The sequence below is a fragment of the Coregonus lavaretus genome (assembly GCF_964263955.1).
Source record: "Coregonus lavaretus genome assembly, contig: HAP1_SCAFFOLD_1664, whole genome shotgun sequence".
NCBI lineage: Eukaryota > Metazoa > Chordata > Actinopteri > Salmoniformes > Salmonidae > Coregonus > Coregonus lavaretus.
In genome coordinates this window covers 39655-56336 of record NW_028165914.1, presented here as the reverse complement: position 1 = coordinate 56336, position 16682 = coordinate 39655, and the positions used below count along the sequence as shown (strand labels likewise).

At 44.1% G+C, this 16682-nt stretch overlaps 2 protein-coding genes across 2 annotated transcripts; one reads left to right on the top strand and one right to left on the bottom strand.

The window, feature by feature from the left end:
* Window positions 1-943: 943 nt before the first annotated feature.
* LOC311115292 (lipoyl amidotransferase LIPT1, mitochondrial-like) lies at window positions 944-2156 on the bottom strand (the record flags this gene model as incomplete). The annotated part of the gene is made up of 1 exon (XM_084190484.1): window positions 944-2156. Exon 1 carries the CDS (start codon window positions 2081-2083, stop codon window positions 944-946), a length of 1140 nt encoding a protein of 379 aa, XP_084046610.1. The 5' UTR covers window positions 2084-2156.
* Window positions 2157-3941: 1785 nt separating this feature from the next.
* On the top strand, window positions 3942-10261 carry LOC311115290 (centrosomal protein of 135 kDa-like; the record flags this gene model as incomplete). The annotated part of the gene is made up of 17 exons (XM_084190482.1): window positions 3942-4107; window positions 4289-4497; window positions 5590-5745; window positions 5868-6053; window positions 6188-6265; window positions 6383-6534; window positions 6701-6816; window positions 6923-7077; window positions 7274-7329; window positions 7487-7655; window positions 8033-8143; window positions 8568-8753; window positions 8974-9141; window positions 9237-9439; window positions 9602-9706; window positions 9824-9976; window positions 10103-10261. 17 exons carry the CDS (start codon window positions 3942-3944, stop codon window positions 10131-10133), a joined length of 2400 nt encoding a protein of 799 aa, XP_084046608.1. The 3' UTR covers window positions 10134-10261.
* Between the last annotated feature and the right edge of the window lie 6421 nt (window positions 10262-16682).

The window sequence follows — 16682 nt, the reverse complement described above, 5'->3', positions numbered from 1 at the left end:
TACTCCATGAAGTGCGTGTGTGCAATTACTCAATTCGCATTTCGCCCTTGCACTCCTTCTAAACAAAGCTATTTTTATTTTTTTACTTTGGCAAAGGGTAAAGTTGACAAAACTTAGTCCACTCTGTTCATAACATATTTTTCTTTTGGGAACAGAAAACTGTATTGAGATTAAATGTTTCATCAATAAGAAAATGTGCAGAATGTCAGCCAAAATCCATCTCGCTCCATCTTCCCCCACTGCAGGCCACTGGGCTTCCTCTCATCACGTGTGTTTCGAAGCAGAGGATCACTGGTTCAGGCCCAGTATGGGGAACTTGGACAGTGGAGGAAGCTAAGTTGTTAGCAGCACACTGACCCCCATTACAGAGGGAGCTTTTATTGTGGGGGAAAGGATGTAACCTATTTTCTAAAGGGTATATTTAAGAAATATGGCCAGAGGGGGTATGGTATATGGCCAATATACCACAGCTAAGGGCTGTTCTTAAGCACGATGCAGCGCTGAGTGCCTGGATACAGCCCTTAGCCGTGGTATATTGGCCATATATCACAAACCCCCGAGGTGCCTTATTGCTATTATAAACTGTTTACCAGCATAATTAGAATAGTAAAAAAAAAAATTCTGGTCATACCCGTGGTATACGGTCTGCTATACCACAGCTTTCAGCCAATCAGCATTCAAGACTCCCGGTTCATAATAATGTTTATAACATGTTTATTAAAGGACGATGGTCCAGTTCAGTTTTAACTATCATAGGTAGATGTTTATACACAATTTATGCATTGTAAATACTTTGTGTGCATGTAAAGTCAGGGTCTACAGATCATTTTCTAAAACTGCTATACAGAGAGCACCCCTTCCCTCGGACCAGAGATATTGGTGATGAAACTATCCCAATAATAAAACGCTGGACAACAATACATGTTATGGAGCAGTGCTTTATTCACATCATGAAGATAACTCTTCGGCACAGATTATACATCTTCCTTTCAAGTTCTTTATTTTGTGGGATTGTCCTCAGCAATTCTGCTGCGAGTACTGACGTCTCGTAGGGACATAATTTCCCACCTATCAGGTGTAAGGAGAACTCTCGAGACAACTCCACAGGTAGCCAGTCCGATGGAACCTCAATGTCACAAGATTCTATAATGCCATTCTTGATGTCCATGTTTAGAGTTGCACTGCAGATAGACATGTCATCTTTCAACTTAAAAGTCGTACAGATACTGAACTTAGGAGTTCTTCCAAATGTCCACTCCCATGCCAGCAGTTCATGGGCCATTCTTTGGATACCAGGCAAGGACAGCTCATCACTTGGGTCCACAAGTGTTACAGGGCTGCTGAAACCAAACTCTGTGTTGTACTGGGATGCCACTGAATCCATGATAGTGTCACAGTCCAACGTCGGGTCCTCATCCAGCAGGTTTTTCACAGGGGATGGCACGCTTTGCGTTGCATTGCTCTTGATACCCTGGCAGGTCGGTTTCAGCACCGCGGACAGCAGTGCCCTGTCGACAGAACACAGCAGAGTGCAGTGGTGGTAAGCTGCTGTCCTTCCCAATTTAGCAGCGGTTCCTGAAATCTTGTGGTGGCCATTCAGCAAGATGTCAAACCTCTCTGTTGCACGTACATCCAGGTCTGGCCTGAGTGCTTTCAAAGCACTTGTCACGACTTGGAGATTCCTGTGACGGTCATAGTTTTTCTTAGACGTGAAGAAAGTCAAATTGACATTTCCTAAATCGTGGAATACAGTCCCGCCCCCACTGCGTCGCCTGGCGAGCGGTATCCCTTTCTGTCTCATGACCTGAAGGTTGCACTCTTGCCACGGGTTCTGATGTCTCCCTATCACCACCACTGGGGCATTACTCCATAACAATAGTATACTCCGGTTTTGGAGATCAACATGATCGTGTATCCAGTCCTCTAATGCTAAGTTTTCAAATATGTCTGTTGACAAAGATTTGAGGATCAGTCCTGACTTACCAGTCTCGTCAATGACAGCTGACAATGTGCTCTTGTCTCGAGCCCATCGAAAACAGGCTTGGGATTTTGCGCACAAATTCGAGAATGTCCTTAAAATCATCGCGCCTCTATCTGTCGTTTCTTCTGTGCATCTGAAAAGAGTTAATCACTTTTGTGCAATTAAACTTTTCAAATAAATGAATGGAAACGTTTTCAGATCCAATGAGTTTGTCCACACACACTTCCGCTGTTTTTCCTCGTATTTTCTTGACGGCACAATTTATTTACCCTTGTTGTAACACTGCCACCTGCTGTGCTGGAGTGATATCCACTCCTCTATTGCTCAAGTGATTTTAGATGCCGGTCTTTCATCGCCACCCAGCGGTATAATTTGTATTTTGAGTCAAATAGGATTTACTAGGTCCTGAGGGGCAGGGTTGGTTTTAAAATATTATTTTTGGCTGATCTTGCAAAAATCAACAAACTCACAGGCTAACACTTGCCCCTCTGCAAAAGCAGCCACAAAAGGCTCACTATATGGAAGTATAATGTACTGCAGAGGGACAAAAGGTAGGCTCCCACAAAACAGATTGACAGTGCAATGAGCAATGCAGTCAAATCAACAATTCTGATGCCTACTACTTTTGCATTTATAATTGGATTTACACTAGGCTAACATTATCTTTTGCTAACATTATCAGCACGTGTTGTCAGTGTGTGGTGAAGTACCGGGTACGCTGCGTTGTCAAGGTAATGGACGCACGCCATGAAGAAAGGGCCTTTGCTGATTGGCTTGCATCTCGAATTCCGATCAAATCCTAACATCTGATTGGTCAGAACGTTTATCTCATATGAAAAGCGGTTTAGGAGCCATTCTAGCTTTACAACTGCAAACCCCAGTGATTTATCCAGATTACCACACGTAACTGCTTGCTCGCTAAAGCTATAACTATTACACCCATAAAAGTAAGTCGAAGATCTCGCTCTCAACCATGTTTTGTTTTTGTTTACATCTGATGTGTTACTTAGACAAGCAGAAGCTTTAGCCAAATTCTATTTAAATGTTTAGCGAGCAATCTAGCCATAATAAAATCAGTCTAGCTTTCGACAATTCAAGGCTAGCGCGTTAGCAAGGTTGCTGTGATTTAGAAGACACTACTTTGCAAACTAGCTACCTTTTGAAATGCAATGCAGTGCTGTTTATATTACATGAATAAATCAGTAGCTAGATTAAAATCACCTGTTCGTCAAATAAGGAACTTTAATGCAATGTTTTGGTTAGCAAGGACCAAGGTCAAGTTTGGAAAAAGCCTGGTTACCATGACAACGTTTACTGTTTAGAACAGTGGCCATAAATCAGACACTGTTGTTCGTTTTTTGTCTATCAGCTTGATACAGACACATTATCTTATTTTATTCATTTTCACCTAATCCCCATTGCCCTTCCTGTGTCAGGCTGCAGAGGTTAGTGTGGCTGGTGTGCAGGCTGAGGAGGTGCAGCTTCAGCAGGGGGTGAGGGGAGGAGAGGAGAGGAGAGGGGGGAGGAGGAGGAGGAGGTGGAGGAGCTGTCTTTGGGGAACCAGCAGGAGCCAGACCATATCAATACACCAGCTCAGCTGCAGGAAGAGGAGGACCAGCAGGGCCCTACACTGGAGACAACAAAGGACCACACACAGCAGGCAGAGGTAGGCTTGAGACCATACAGTATGCCAAAGAGGGGATGCGATGTGAATACTGAACACAATGGATGAGTGAATGTATGAATGAATCAATGCAAGATTTTTTGGGTCTGGTTTTGTAGAGCATCATCGAAAACCTGCAGAGGAAGATCACTTCACTAAAGGGCGCTATCACCAAAGTGACACCTGTAAGACCACGACTGAAACCACTAAATTGCGTACTAATTCAACAGGCATAAAGAAAATAGTATAATCAATAGCCTACATTTACCATCCAACCTGGCTTCTGGGTTCTGGGCTATGTATCAGGATAGCGAGTCGGCAGACACTGAACCAATAGAACTTGAGACCCAGCTGAATCCCACAGTAGAGCAGAATCAGGACCAGGACCTGCAGGCCTTACTGGACCAGTTGCACCAGGAGAGAGACAGTCTGAACAGACTGGTGCAGAAGCTCAGCCTCACAGGTGAGTTACTCTGGGGCTGGACTGAGTGAATGTATAGCGTTTTGGGAGGAAACGCTTCACTTATACATTTAGAACACTGAAGATGGTGGAACAAATGCCTAATTACAATTCAAGTTAATATTAGAGGGTAGTGGAGAATGTGATGCCAGAATGTGATTGAACATTGTTGGCTGTTCTACAGAGAGAGAGCAGGTCCTGTACACAGAGCCAAGCGGCAGGGGGAAGCGTGGCTCTCGTCTGGACAGCTTCTTGCGGAGCGTGGAGGAGGAGAGGGACTACTACAGACAGGAAGCAGACAGCCTGAGGAGGATGCTGAGGGGCAGGTGCTCCTGTAGCCCCTGTCGGGGGCACCTCCAGAGCCGCAGCCCCACCCGTCAGCCCCCTGTCAAGGTAAAGGAATGTCTGTCTAATATTCACTTGAAATGTAATTAGGCATTTGTTCCTCCATCTTCAGTGTTCTAAATGTATAAGTGAAGCGTTTCCTCCCAAAACGCTATATATCAATTTTCAGAAATGTTGGTAAATGAGCTTTTATTGTTTAAAGAAATGTTTGGTGTGTTTTTTCACTCTCTAATCATGGCATGGGGTTGTTCAATGACAGACATGTATTTTTTAAAAATCTATTACTTGATGGTTTCATTTCAGAGAGATAATAATAATGTTTTTTTGCTAAATGCTATAGATCCAGCTCACTCTCAGAGACATAAGTAGTACTGCTAGGTTTTACACAGTCAAATGGAATAAATAACTACATTTTGAATAAAGAACTGTAGAAATGATACATTTGTGACATCAATATAAAACAAATATAAAAAATAATAATGTAATTCAGTAATATGAGATCTGTATGTAAAACATTTACATTTGACATTTTAGTCATTTTGCAGATGCTCTTATCCAGAGTGAATTACAGTAAGTGCATTCATCTTAAGATAGCTAGGTGAGACAACCACATATCACAGTCAAAAATACAGGATACGAACATTCCATTCCAGCTAAACAATATAACGTAGCTCAGCTGGTAGAGCACGGCGCTTATAACGCCAAGGTAGTGGGTTCGATCCCCGGGACCACCCATACACAAAAAAAATAAAATAATGTATGCACGCATGACTGTAAGTCGCTTTGGATAAAAGCGTCTGCTAAATGGCATATTATTATTATTATTATTTTAAAAAACAAACATTTTCATACACATCTAAAATCTATGAATTAAACAACTGAGAACAGTAATATTTTACACACACATGAAGGTACCCATAATCAATCATTTCTGATGAAAAAATACAAATATGAAATATTGGTGGATATAGCGTTTTGGAAATAAACTCTTCAAATACGACTTTTTCCGGATTAATAAAAAAAAAATGAATTTCTGACCAATGTCTCCTGGACTGCTAGCCCTTTGTCATGATACTAATGTAACAGCTGATGTACTCTTTTGAAATCTGACATCATGTCTTGTTCCCTTATGTTGGGCAGGGGGGCAGCTATGACTCTGAGCTGATGAGGGTCTTGAGAGAGCGGGACGAGATGCAGAACATGCTTGATAAGTATGAGCGCCACCTGTCAGAGATCCAGGCCAACGTGAAAGTTCTGACTGCCGACAGAGACAAGACCAGCATGCACTACCAGCAGGCTAGTGCCATTCTTAAAGGAAAAGTTAACGCCAACAAAACACATTTTATCAGACGTTTTCTTAGCTCAGTTCCAAATTAATGGGAAATCATTTTGCGGGTAACAATCCCATTCCTCATTAGGCCCAGCAGGAGATAGCGTCGCTGCGTCGCGAGGTGCTGAAATCCAAGTCGTCGCGCGCAGCTAAGAGCAGTGTCACCGTGTCAGCTCAGAGCATCCTGAAACGCGTGGAGGCGGAGAGAGACGTGGCCACGGTCGACCTCCACCGAATGAGCACAGAGAGGGACAGTCTGAGGGAGAGACTCAAGGTCAGCGTGTTAACCAGATTGGATAATAATCTACTTCTGAGTGTTCCAGCATGGCCATCTATTGACTACCAATGAAAGTGTGTGTGTGTGTCCTGCTGAGAGAAAGTGTCTATATGTGTGTTGCGTGTTGTCAGATCTCTCAGGAGACAGCCATCAGTGAGAGGGCTCATCTGGAGCAGAGGGTGGAGGACCTGCAGACAGCCATTCTCACTGTGAGGAGGAGGAGAAAACCACAATGACTAGAACAGACACAGTCTTTAAATGTCCTCCGTTTGAAATGGAATGTTCATGCTGCTAATTGCAATTCATGGCGATGCTCCTTGCTGTAGCTGGAGCATGAGCGAGGGGACCAGAAGAGCCGTCTTGCCCTGATGAGGGAGTCCATGATGGGGCTTGAGGAGGAGGTCCACACCCTGGGCAGGAAGCTGACCGCTGCTGAGGACGAACACAGCAGGACCAGGAACGAGTGTGTCATGCTGAGGTAAGCCAGGAACCAGCACTGATGTATGAAGTCATGTGGTTGGGGAGTCACTTCCTGCATCAGCCACATACTTGGCATGTGTGGGAACTGTTACTTCTATAGCGTCCATTTCATCCCTTTTATAGCATCATTTGAAGTGTGTGCGCGCACGTGTGTGTGTGTTCAGACTGTCCAACGGTGAGACACAGAACGCCCTGAGTGACAGCCAGCGCAGACTGACCTCCCGCATCGGAGAACTACAGAACTCCCAGGAGAGGAACAAACTGCTGGACGAGAAGAACGGTGAGGAGACAAGGTCTGCCTGCCTGTGTGTGTGTGTGTGTGTGTGTGTGTGTAATAACGCTATTCCAGATAACCTTACCACACTGAGCCTTATCTGTTGTGTCAGACTCTCTACTGAGGCAGGTGTCTGGTCTAAGAGAGGAGGTGAGCGGTCTACAGTCCACCATCACTGACCTGGACCAGAGGAGAGACTCCCTGCAGGAGCAGCTGGACAACAAGACTGACCTCCTCAATTCAGCCCACAACCAGCTGGACGACAAAGTAATCAACTGAACACTAACAACACACACAGCCAATTGTACCAGAATACCTGCCAGCATACCTGCCAGCATACCTACCAGCCACTATGTTTAGGAAGTTGAAATGTCCACTTGGATATCACCTCATGAGATGTGACACATTAGTCTAATATCAGTTATTGAGTGACGGTCTCTTTGTTGCCATGTTTTTTCTTCAGGAGAAAACCATCAGGAATCTGAGGATGACCATTGAGGATCTGGAGACATCAGCAGAGTGAGTCTAAGTTGTCCAGTACCACAAAGCTTCACACAGCAGCATCAGATGCCAAGTCACCCTACCAAGGTTCACTCAGAGACACATATGGATTGCACCACCTGTATAAGTTAACCTCTAAACTCTGACCCCTGGTTGTGACCTCTCTGTTCCCCAGGAGTGTTCGTGAGGCGCTGGCAGGGCGGGAGCGGGAGCTGGAGGCTTTGAGGAGGAGGCTGGGGGATGCGGGGGAGGAGCTGGGGGCTTTGGCCAAGGTGAAGGATGCCACCCTACGGGAGAATGCTCAGCTCCGAGAGGAACTGGACAAGAGCCGTCTCAACAACCAGGTCAGATACAGCACTCTCTGACCAAACCAGGGTCAGGATTATCATTTTTAAACTTTGAAATGATCAACCTTTTAGGATTCTTATTATTTAGGGAGGATGGTATGTAGCTTGGTTGCTGTCTCTGTTCAGCTATTACATTCCACTCCTTGTACTCCGTGTCATTTGTCAAATGGAGTGGAATGTTAGCTAAAAAGACTGGTACCCAGACTAGATGGCATTGGCTCATGGTCCAGAATAGTTTTTCATCCCAGGTGATTGGCTAGGGCAAACAGTAGTAGAAAACACACATATTATTCATGATATACCAAACCGCATGGCCATTATCTCTTTAGAATCTCACAAACACTTTGTACAATCTAGTTTGTTTTGCTGTCCAGGCCCTGGAGCTGAAGTCTGAGGACTCTGCCCAGGAGGTGCAGGAGCTGCAGAGGAAGGTACAGGACTATGTGTCTGACGTCTCCCGCATCGAGAACCTGCTGTCCTCCAAGGTAACCTCTGCTGGCACTGTGAATGGATGATATTTCTATCTGTGATCTGTTAGTTATGTCTTGTCGAACAAACGATCACTCATCCAGAGTAGCTATGGCTGCGTTTACACAGGCAGCCCAATTCTGATATTTAGCCCAAAAATTGGCAAAAAAGCTGATCTGATTGGTCAAAATACCTATTAGTGAAAAAATAATCAGAATAGGGCTGCCTGTGTAAATGCAGCCTTTGAGTTCCAGATCGATTCCTATTTGAAAATCTTTATTTTTTTCTTTCCTCCTTGTGCTTACTATAAGCGGCAATCAACGTTTTCAGACTGGAGTTGGGTAGGGATTGATAGTCAAGACCTTTTAACTTGTACTGTTTCATTGTGGAGCTAAATAAAGAATTAAAATGTGTGTGTGTGTGTGTGTGTGTGCCCACCAGGAGCGGGAGTGCAGGGAGCACCAGGAGGCTCGGCGGCGTGGCTCGGCCCAGGCCGAGAGCTGGGAGGGGCAGGCGCGGCAGGCGGAGGGGAGCATCAGCGAGCTGAGGCTGGAGCTGATGACCTCGGACACGGAGAGACGCAGACTCAGGGAGAAGGTGGAGGCTCTGGAGGCCAGTCTGCAGGAGGTCGGTCCAACCTCACTGTCTCTATCATTAGGGATTATCACTGGGCACACACTGGGTCTTATTCATTAGGCACCAAACGGACTGAAACAGGGTGGGACAACCTGAAGTTGTCCAATAACAAAAGCTCATTTTAGTTTTATGTGTAAAAGGTTTCGCAACATGTTAACATGTTGTGCGTAATGAACACGACCCTGGACCCCTATAGTTGTGTGTATCCTAGGCGTTGTCTGCAGAGCGGAGCTGCAGCAGCCAGGTGTCCCAGCTCAACAGGAGTCTGCTGCACACTGAGGAGGAGCTGAGACAGGCCCAGGGGGAACACACCGCCACTCAGACTGACCTGGAGAAGACCAGGGAGCTCTGTGTCAAACTGGACGCCAGCAAGGAGGCTGTGAGTCATGGAGGGGATGGTGTATGTGCGCATATGTCAGGATGTTTATGTTTGTGTGTGTGTATGTTAACAGTACACTGTGTGTGTGCTTGTAGGTGCAGTGTGAGCTGGATGCGTACCGCTCGGAGTTGGAGCTGCTCAGGAAGCAGCTGTCCAGTGAGCGTCTGAGCATGAAGAGCCTGGAGTCCATGCTGGTGGCCACCAGGGAGAAGGAGCTACACCGACAGCTCAGCTCCCAGGAGAGACACACCGAGATCCAGCTGCTCAGGGACAAACTCACCGCGGCCGACAGCAAGGCGTAAGCAGACACTTGGTCGCTGTTGGAAGGGTTTCTGATTTGTTTGTCTGTTTTGACAGCTTCCCTCTTTGTTTCTCTCCCTCTTTCTCTTTCATCTATCCATCTCCAACTCAATTTCCATTTCTCGCGCTCTCTCTCTCTCTCTCTCTCTCTCTCTCTCAGGAGCTCTCAGAGTAGGGAGGTGGCTACATTGAGTACTCGTTCGGCACAGCTAGAGGCTGACCTGGACATGACCAAGAGACAGCTATCCACTGAGCGGTTTGAGAGGTCTGTCTGCCTGTCTGTCTGTCTCTAGTTGCTTGTCGTAAAGGCTTGGCTTGTGCTTTACTCTCTCTCTCTCTCTCTCTCTCTCTCTCTCTCTCTCTCTCTCTCTCTCTCTCGTAGGGAGAGGGCAGTGCAGGAGCTGCGTCGTCAGGGTCTGTCATCATCGTCCTCTGGTCTGCATCCCTCCTCCCCTCACCAGCGTCGCTCCCTCAGCCCCAGCAGGCCCCTGTGGTCCACCCCAGACCACCTGTCCAGAGAGAGATCCCCAGAGAGGTGGGGCCCCTCCCTGAACACCTCACATTGAATATAACACACATATATTTCTACATCTCACCGTGTGTGTGTGTGTGTGTGTGTGTGTGTGTGTGTGTGTGTGTGTGTGTGTGTGTGTGGTGACAGGAGCCTGGGGTTCAAGGACCTCTACGACTGAACAGATCTCCCTCAGGAGGAAAGACAACCCAACCTTCTCTCTAGTCCTCACCATGCTATGACGTCATTCTTCAACTCAAACCCTGTGATGTCATGATCCGCGTGAGGACCTCAGGTTCAGAACAACACTCCTAGACCAAAAATAGAACAAGTGTTATCTCAAATGTATTTTTTATTAAATTTCACAAATGAACTGACATCACTGTGTTTGGTTGTGTGTATTAATCTGTGAATTGAGTGACCGTTCAGTATATTTTTTATGAAGATTTGATTAAAATGAAACACAGCTAAAAGAGGGAAATTATGTTATTTCATAATGTATTCTATTTTTAGTAAATTGTCTGAGAGAAGTGCTTTAATAAAAATAATAATTTTCGTTCTGGTTTACTTTTCAGTCATAAATTAGTTGAACCTTGCAGAATGGTAGGCTACATGTTCAACTGGCCACTCAGTCTCTACCCCTGGGCTGCTTTGTTCTCTAAATCAGAGATGGGAAACTGGTGGTCCGCACAGCTCCTCTTTTGTAGGACCGCGGATCAATTGACAAATGTGTTATTTTTATTTATTTTAGACGGGGTCTCAACTTAATGTTGAGAGCTAGAAAAGTAGACATTTGGTTGTGCTTCAGCAGTTTTTCTCTTGTTATGTCAGTCACTGACAGTCACTCAATTAGCCCATGTCAGCCAAAAATTTTTTTGATTGGTAAGTTAGTCTAGCCATCTAAACTTATAGTAATCATGGTCGAATTATCAACCGGGGGCCCCCATTGATATTGTTATTCCCTCTCACTCAGATTTCATATTAAAAAGGGCTATTATTTCTCCCCACCCTATGGCAAAATGAATAGAATTGCAGGACATTAGCTGTAAAACTGCTCATGTTTCTCTCCGCCCCATTGCATAATGAGTAGAATTGCATGTAATTAGTTAGAACATTTCTAAATCTTCTCTCTGCCAAATGGAAAAATGTGTAGAATTGCTGCAAACTTGCTTTAAAACTGCAACATTTTCTCTACGCCCCATGGCAAAATGTGTAGGAGAACAGGGCCACCTTCAGCCTAAAAATAGGAAAGCCCTGAAGAGGGAAGGTGAACGGAAAGAGAGAGAGAGAGAGAGAGAGAGAGAGAGAGAGAACAGTGAAAATACACAGTGTTGTGTACCAGCTAGTTATACTTGTGGGGCTGTTCTGTAGAAATTGGTGTGTGTGTGTGTGTGCATGCATGTGTGTCTAGTTTCATGGAGTGACTAGCAGTGTGCCAGGTGTGTTCATGTCATAACACTCCTGTTCTGTCTCAGAGGTAGGTTGGGTAGGCTGAATGGCTTGGTCCCGCCCAGGGTAATGACTATCCAAAGGTTGCTACCAGGCTGCTGCCTGACTACAGGATGCAGGAGAGCAGAGTTTCTAGCGCAGGGTTCCCCAACTGGCGGCCCGCTGGCTGAATTTGGCCCGTGGGTGATTTTATTTGTCCCTCCCAAGTTTTCTGAACAATTTTTTAAATGTATTTTATTTTATTGTTGGATTAATTTTGGAAATCTGTTCCGAAGAATTCCAACGCATAATAGAGAGACACAGTATATGTGATCATATAGAAATGTAAGCAAGGTTTGAAATGATTATGTTTTAGTCAAATATTAGATATGTTTGGGCTTCTTGCGGTCAATTTGCAGTCTACAAATTATTTGTAATTGTGTTCCGGCCCCCTGACCATATGCTCAGGAAAAAATTGTCTAGCGGCTGAATCCAGTTGAAGATGTCTGTTCTAGCGGTTCTCTAGAATGGCAGAAATCATCTACATAGAAATAGAAGTTGTAGAATGGATATCAACTACAAGACCATGGTATTTGCCTACCGAGCAGCAAGAGGAACCCCCCCCCCCCCCCCCCTAATTACTAACCCCCCCCTCCTTTACCAGCTCTGACTTTGCTGATAGCTACTTTATTGAGGAAACATGTACTTACTATGACTGATGTGTGGTTGTCCCACCTAGCTATCTGAAGATGAATACACTAACTGGAAGTCGCTCTAGATAAGAGCGTCTGATAAATAACTAAAACATAACTTGTAAAAATTAAACAATTTCATGGTGATCCCATAATAGCGGATCAACAGACGTTGCCATTGATTGTTCCATGTATGTGAAGAACACTGAGAAATGCACTGAACTCTGAGAGGTGGATGTGAAAAGCATTACATTGGGAAGATACTGTACCTTGCAACACCTGGATCTGGTATTCTTCATGAATATGAAATAAATAAGTGGGTCTCAGTATAAATAGTTAATAATCTAACAGATGCTAGCTAGTCTCTCCCTTGCCACACCACTCACCTAGAAACCATGACAGTGAGGTTAATGTTTACACTAGCCTTCTTTGTAGGGGAGCATCACTGTACCAAGTAAAGCCCAGGATAATGGACATATCTAACTCTGGTAGCCAATGTTTGCTGGGCTGAGGTGTGCAGGTTCCTCCTTTGCCCGTACAGGCAACATAAGGCAACGCTCTTAGAGATATTATTATTAAGCACACTTTGTCCAGTGAGGGAGGGAGTGGAGGTAGTGGTGTCAGAGAGGTGGGCTGTCTGACTCCTAATCGTTGATTGGGTGGGTGGGACTGCCTTGGCTGCTTTTGTAAGGCCCAGGGCTAATGTTTCACTCAGGTAACAATGTACTTGAATTGGAGTAGTCCGAATCATGTTAGATAACACACAGGTCACATGATTGAACAGTAAAGTACACAGAGGGGTGAAAACATCACATCCTGTAGAAACCTGGTAAACCCAGGAGGCTATAAGGTAGACCCAATGCCTAGAACTGGTCACTAATTACAACTTATGAACTGTACTTGAGAACTTATTCACTCCAATTATTAACTCTTTATGAACACATACTGAGATACGTAACTGCATTCAGACATTCAAATGCTTTTGAATGGGAGTACTTCAGCACATTTCTAACTTTAAAGACGTTTCCTAATACCCTAAAAGGTATAGGAGGGATGAATGATGCAGAACAACACAAACTCTTTGTTCTCTGTACACGGTTCATTTAAGACAGCTTTCCACTGACTGACACTATTGTCACTAATCCTATGAACATTATCCTTGCAGCTGCACTCTCTCTCTCTCTCTCTCTTTTCTCTCTCTCTGATCTCTCTCTCCACTCCCTCTCTCCCTTTCTGTCCTATCACCTCTCTCCTATCACCTCTCATTCTCTCGTTCCGTCCGTTTGCAGATGGCTGTGGAGTAAGGTGGCTGAGGACTTGTATGTGTGTGAGTGCGTGCGGGTGGAAGGACACATCCTCCCCTTGGAGAGAAAGAGAAAACAGAGAAAGAGAGAAAGGAAGAAGCAGCTGCTCTCCAGTAACAGGGTAAGACAATTCCACCCGACTGAACTTGAGCTGACTCTTACTGTAACTGACCTAGAAACCACCCCCCAAACAGTTGTATCTGTTGATAAAGATGCTAATTGATACGATAATTTGCAACGTAATCTTTCATTATTGGGGTATTTTTTTGACCTGCTGTTGTACAGTATTTCAACTGTTTCTTGTTCCATAACCTTTGAACTTTGAACTACAGTGTGTTCAGCACGAGTTCTGCATTCCTAAAGGGGATTAACTGATAACAATCAAATCGTGTCTGACGACCTAAATAAACAGATCCTGTGTGATTATTCCACTGCCAAAACAAAAGCTTACAGATAAACTTCAAACTGTTTCTGTAAAAACCCACTGTGCACTCATCTAGAAAGAGGGATGATTGCCATTACAGTGTTTGCCTTTCATAAGTTATCCTTCATTATCATCTAATAAAACTGCCTTTGGTAAACAACACTACTCTGTATATAAAGCATAATGCTGGTTGTGAATATGATCAGTGTAATCGCTGATCATTCACAGGACAATCAGGTTTCATAACGGCTGTTTGGTTAAAATACCTTTATCAAAGGGATAGCACAAAATCAATGAGCTCTGGTTCATATTGCTTTTGACTAGTACACAGAGATAGATTATAGGGGGTACCTCTCCACCTTAGTCCCTCCATTATCAACAGGTACTATTCCATGTGTTCACTGCACTGCTGTGGTGTGGGGAGCATGGCTGCTGAAGTGTCAGGTCCCCTGGGCTTGTGTTATTTGGCTCACTGAGGAGTCCCTTGGCTCTCATTGTGCAGTGGTGTTACGTAGGTCTTATCAGTCACACTTCCTTTTTATAGAGGATTTTTCCAGGGAGGGACCATGTTGGTACCTGGTTTCTATTTACTTACATGGTAAGTAAGCAGCAGTGGAGGCTGCTGAGTGGAACGGAGCAAATGGAATGGCATAGAACGCATAGAAACCATGTGTTTGATGTATTTGATACCATTCCACTGATTCCGCTCCAGCCATTACCACGAGCCCGTCCTCCCCAATTAAGGTGACACCAACCTCCTGTGGTAAGCAGGTAATAATAAGATGTTAAGATATTCTATAATTTGAACTTTTTACAATAATTTATATTAATTTATATATTTCTTTGTTTATTGTTCTTTAGAAATTCAAGTCTATTTTCACAGCCAATTCCAGTGAATGATTCACTCATTGCCTACGGGCGAAATCTATTTAGATTCAAATGGCCCGAATTCATTTATGCTCCCGAACCATTTAATGAGATTATTTTATTGAATGCGTGGTGCTGTAAAAAGTTAATGGTTTCCTCTTATCTACACAGTAGCTCAGCTGTGGGGTTCCATTATAGCCTTGGGGGACCAGCCTGCCATGCTGACGTCACTACAGGCACTAGAGCACCTGATGTCGCATCCGTAGCTGTGTGTGAGGTCTAAAAGGTTACACAAGTTCATCGTCTCATTAAACAGTAATACACAGGCTTATCCTCGCCAGATCCATAGATCAACAGAGCCATGGATAGCCAGCCATCCTATACAGTGTCCTGGCTTGATTTAGAATCTCAGTGGACACCATGTTGACACTAAAAGTTACACCTGAGACATTGATACTTCTAGTTACAATGCAAATTAGAATGTTTTAATCATGGAACATTTGGTGCCAACAAGGAGGATAGTTAGCTGAACTCTACCACAGAGCTCCTACATAGTATACAGATGCCGTGTCTTAATTTGAGCCAGTTAAAACAGCATGAATATAATCCTACAGCAACAGGACATGTGAATTGTTATTTGGATTATAATTAATGGACATGTTTTGTAGGGGTTAATACATTTATCATTAGGGCAAATCAAGTCTGAAGTTTTTAAGTGGAAATTACAATTCCTGCAACAACAGATTAATATACGGCATCTGTACTGTGCTGTTTGTAGCCAGCTGGATCAGGACTGGCCAGCCAGCTTCAGTAATATCCTGTAGCTGCAGGATAGGATTTCACCAGAGACAGCACCCCTGCTGTTCTCTATTGTTGGGCTTGTTCTCTGCAGATATCCATTCTGCTGGGCACCAGGGTACAAGGCCTGGTTGCCATGTGTGGTTCAGTAGTTGGGTTGCTCAGTGGGCTGCACCGACCTTTAGTCTTCTACTCTGCAGAGCGATTATTTTCCAGTTGGCAACTAGATACAGAGCAGGGTTGCTGTATTAGACTGGGTTGCTGTATGGGGTTTGGTGGCTGGGTTCAGTGCACTAACCTTTGTATCCCTCTTCTCCCTGAGTTCTCCCTGCTTGTATACGTCTTGGAGAAAGATGGATTGGAGGAGTTTGGGAGTGCTTAGAACCTTGGTGAACCACTGGTTTTTGTTGTCTTCTTTCAGACATTGTGTGTGTGTGTGTGTGTGTGTGTGTGTGTGTGTGGATGATGAGTCTGGGAAAGGTTGAACTCAGGTCATGTTTAATTTGTCTCCTTGTTATTTAATGTCACATCACGTCATCAGTGGACTGCTAGGCAACTCCTATTCAGTTCCAGGCGCAAAGTCAACACAGGAGCTGAAAGCCTCTTGTCTGGTCGGCTTGTTCTAATCAAACGCTCCATAATATCTGCCGAAAGAGAAATGCTGTTGAAACTAATTGGAGCTGCTGACACAATATCACTGAACTGGCAAACTTGACTTGAGAAAATGTTACATCAAATTAAAAGAGCTTATTTATTAACTATAAATAGCTAGAACAATGACAATAGCAAAGCTAATATCTAACGCCTGATATAAAGTAAACCATTTATCAGGTTTGTTAGGTTTCATAAACGTTGCCAACATGCTCTTAGTTTAGAGGTGTTATCAGCTGGTTCAAGGAAAAGGGTGTGTGAAACTATTTATTATCAATGAAGAGTCTTTGTCTCTGGAAAGACAAAGTTGGCTGGATAATAAAATGTGATATTATTAAATAGGATAATAAATATGTTATTAAAATAGGACAACTCCAAAATCTGTGTTGACAGACAATGTTTAAAACATATATTGTTATTTATTTATTTGTTTGATTGTTTTGTATTTTTGACAGTAGAGCAGGAAATGTAGAGGGAGACAGCTAGAAGGGGCATAGACAGAGGGTGGCCGAGACAGGGCTCCAACCCACATCACCAGGGGGGCATATAGAGGTATATCTGACAGT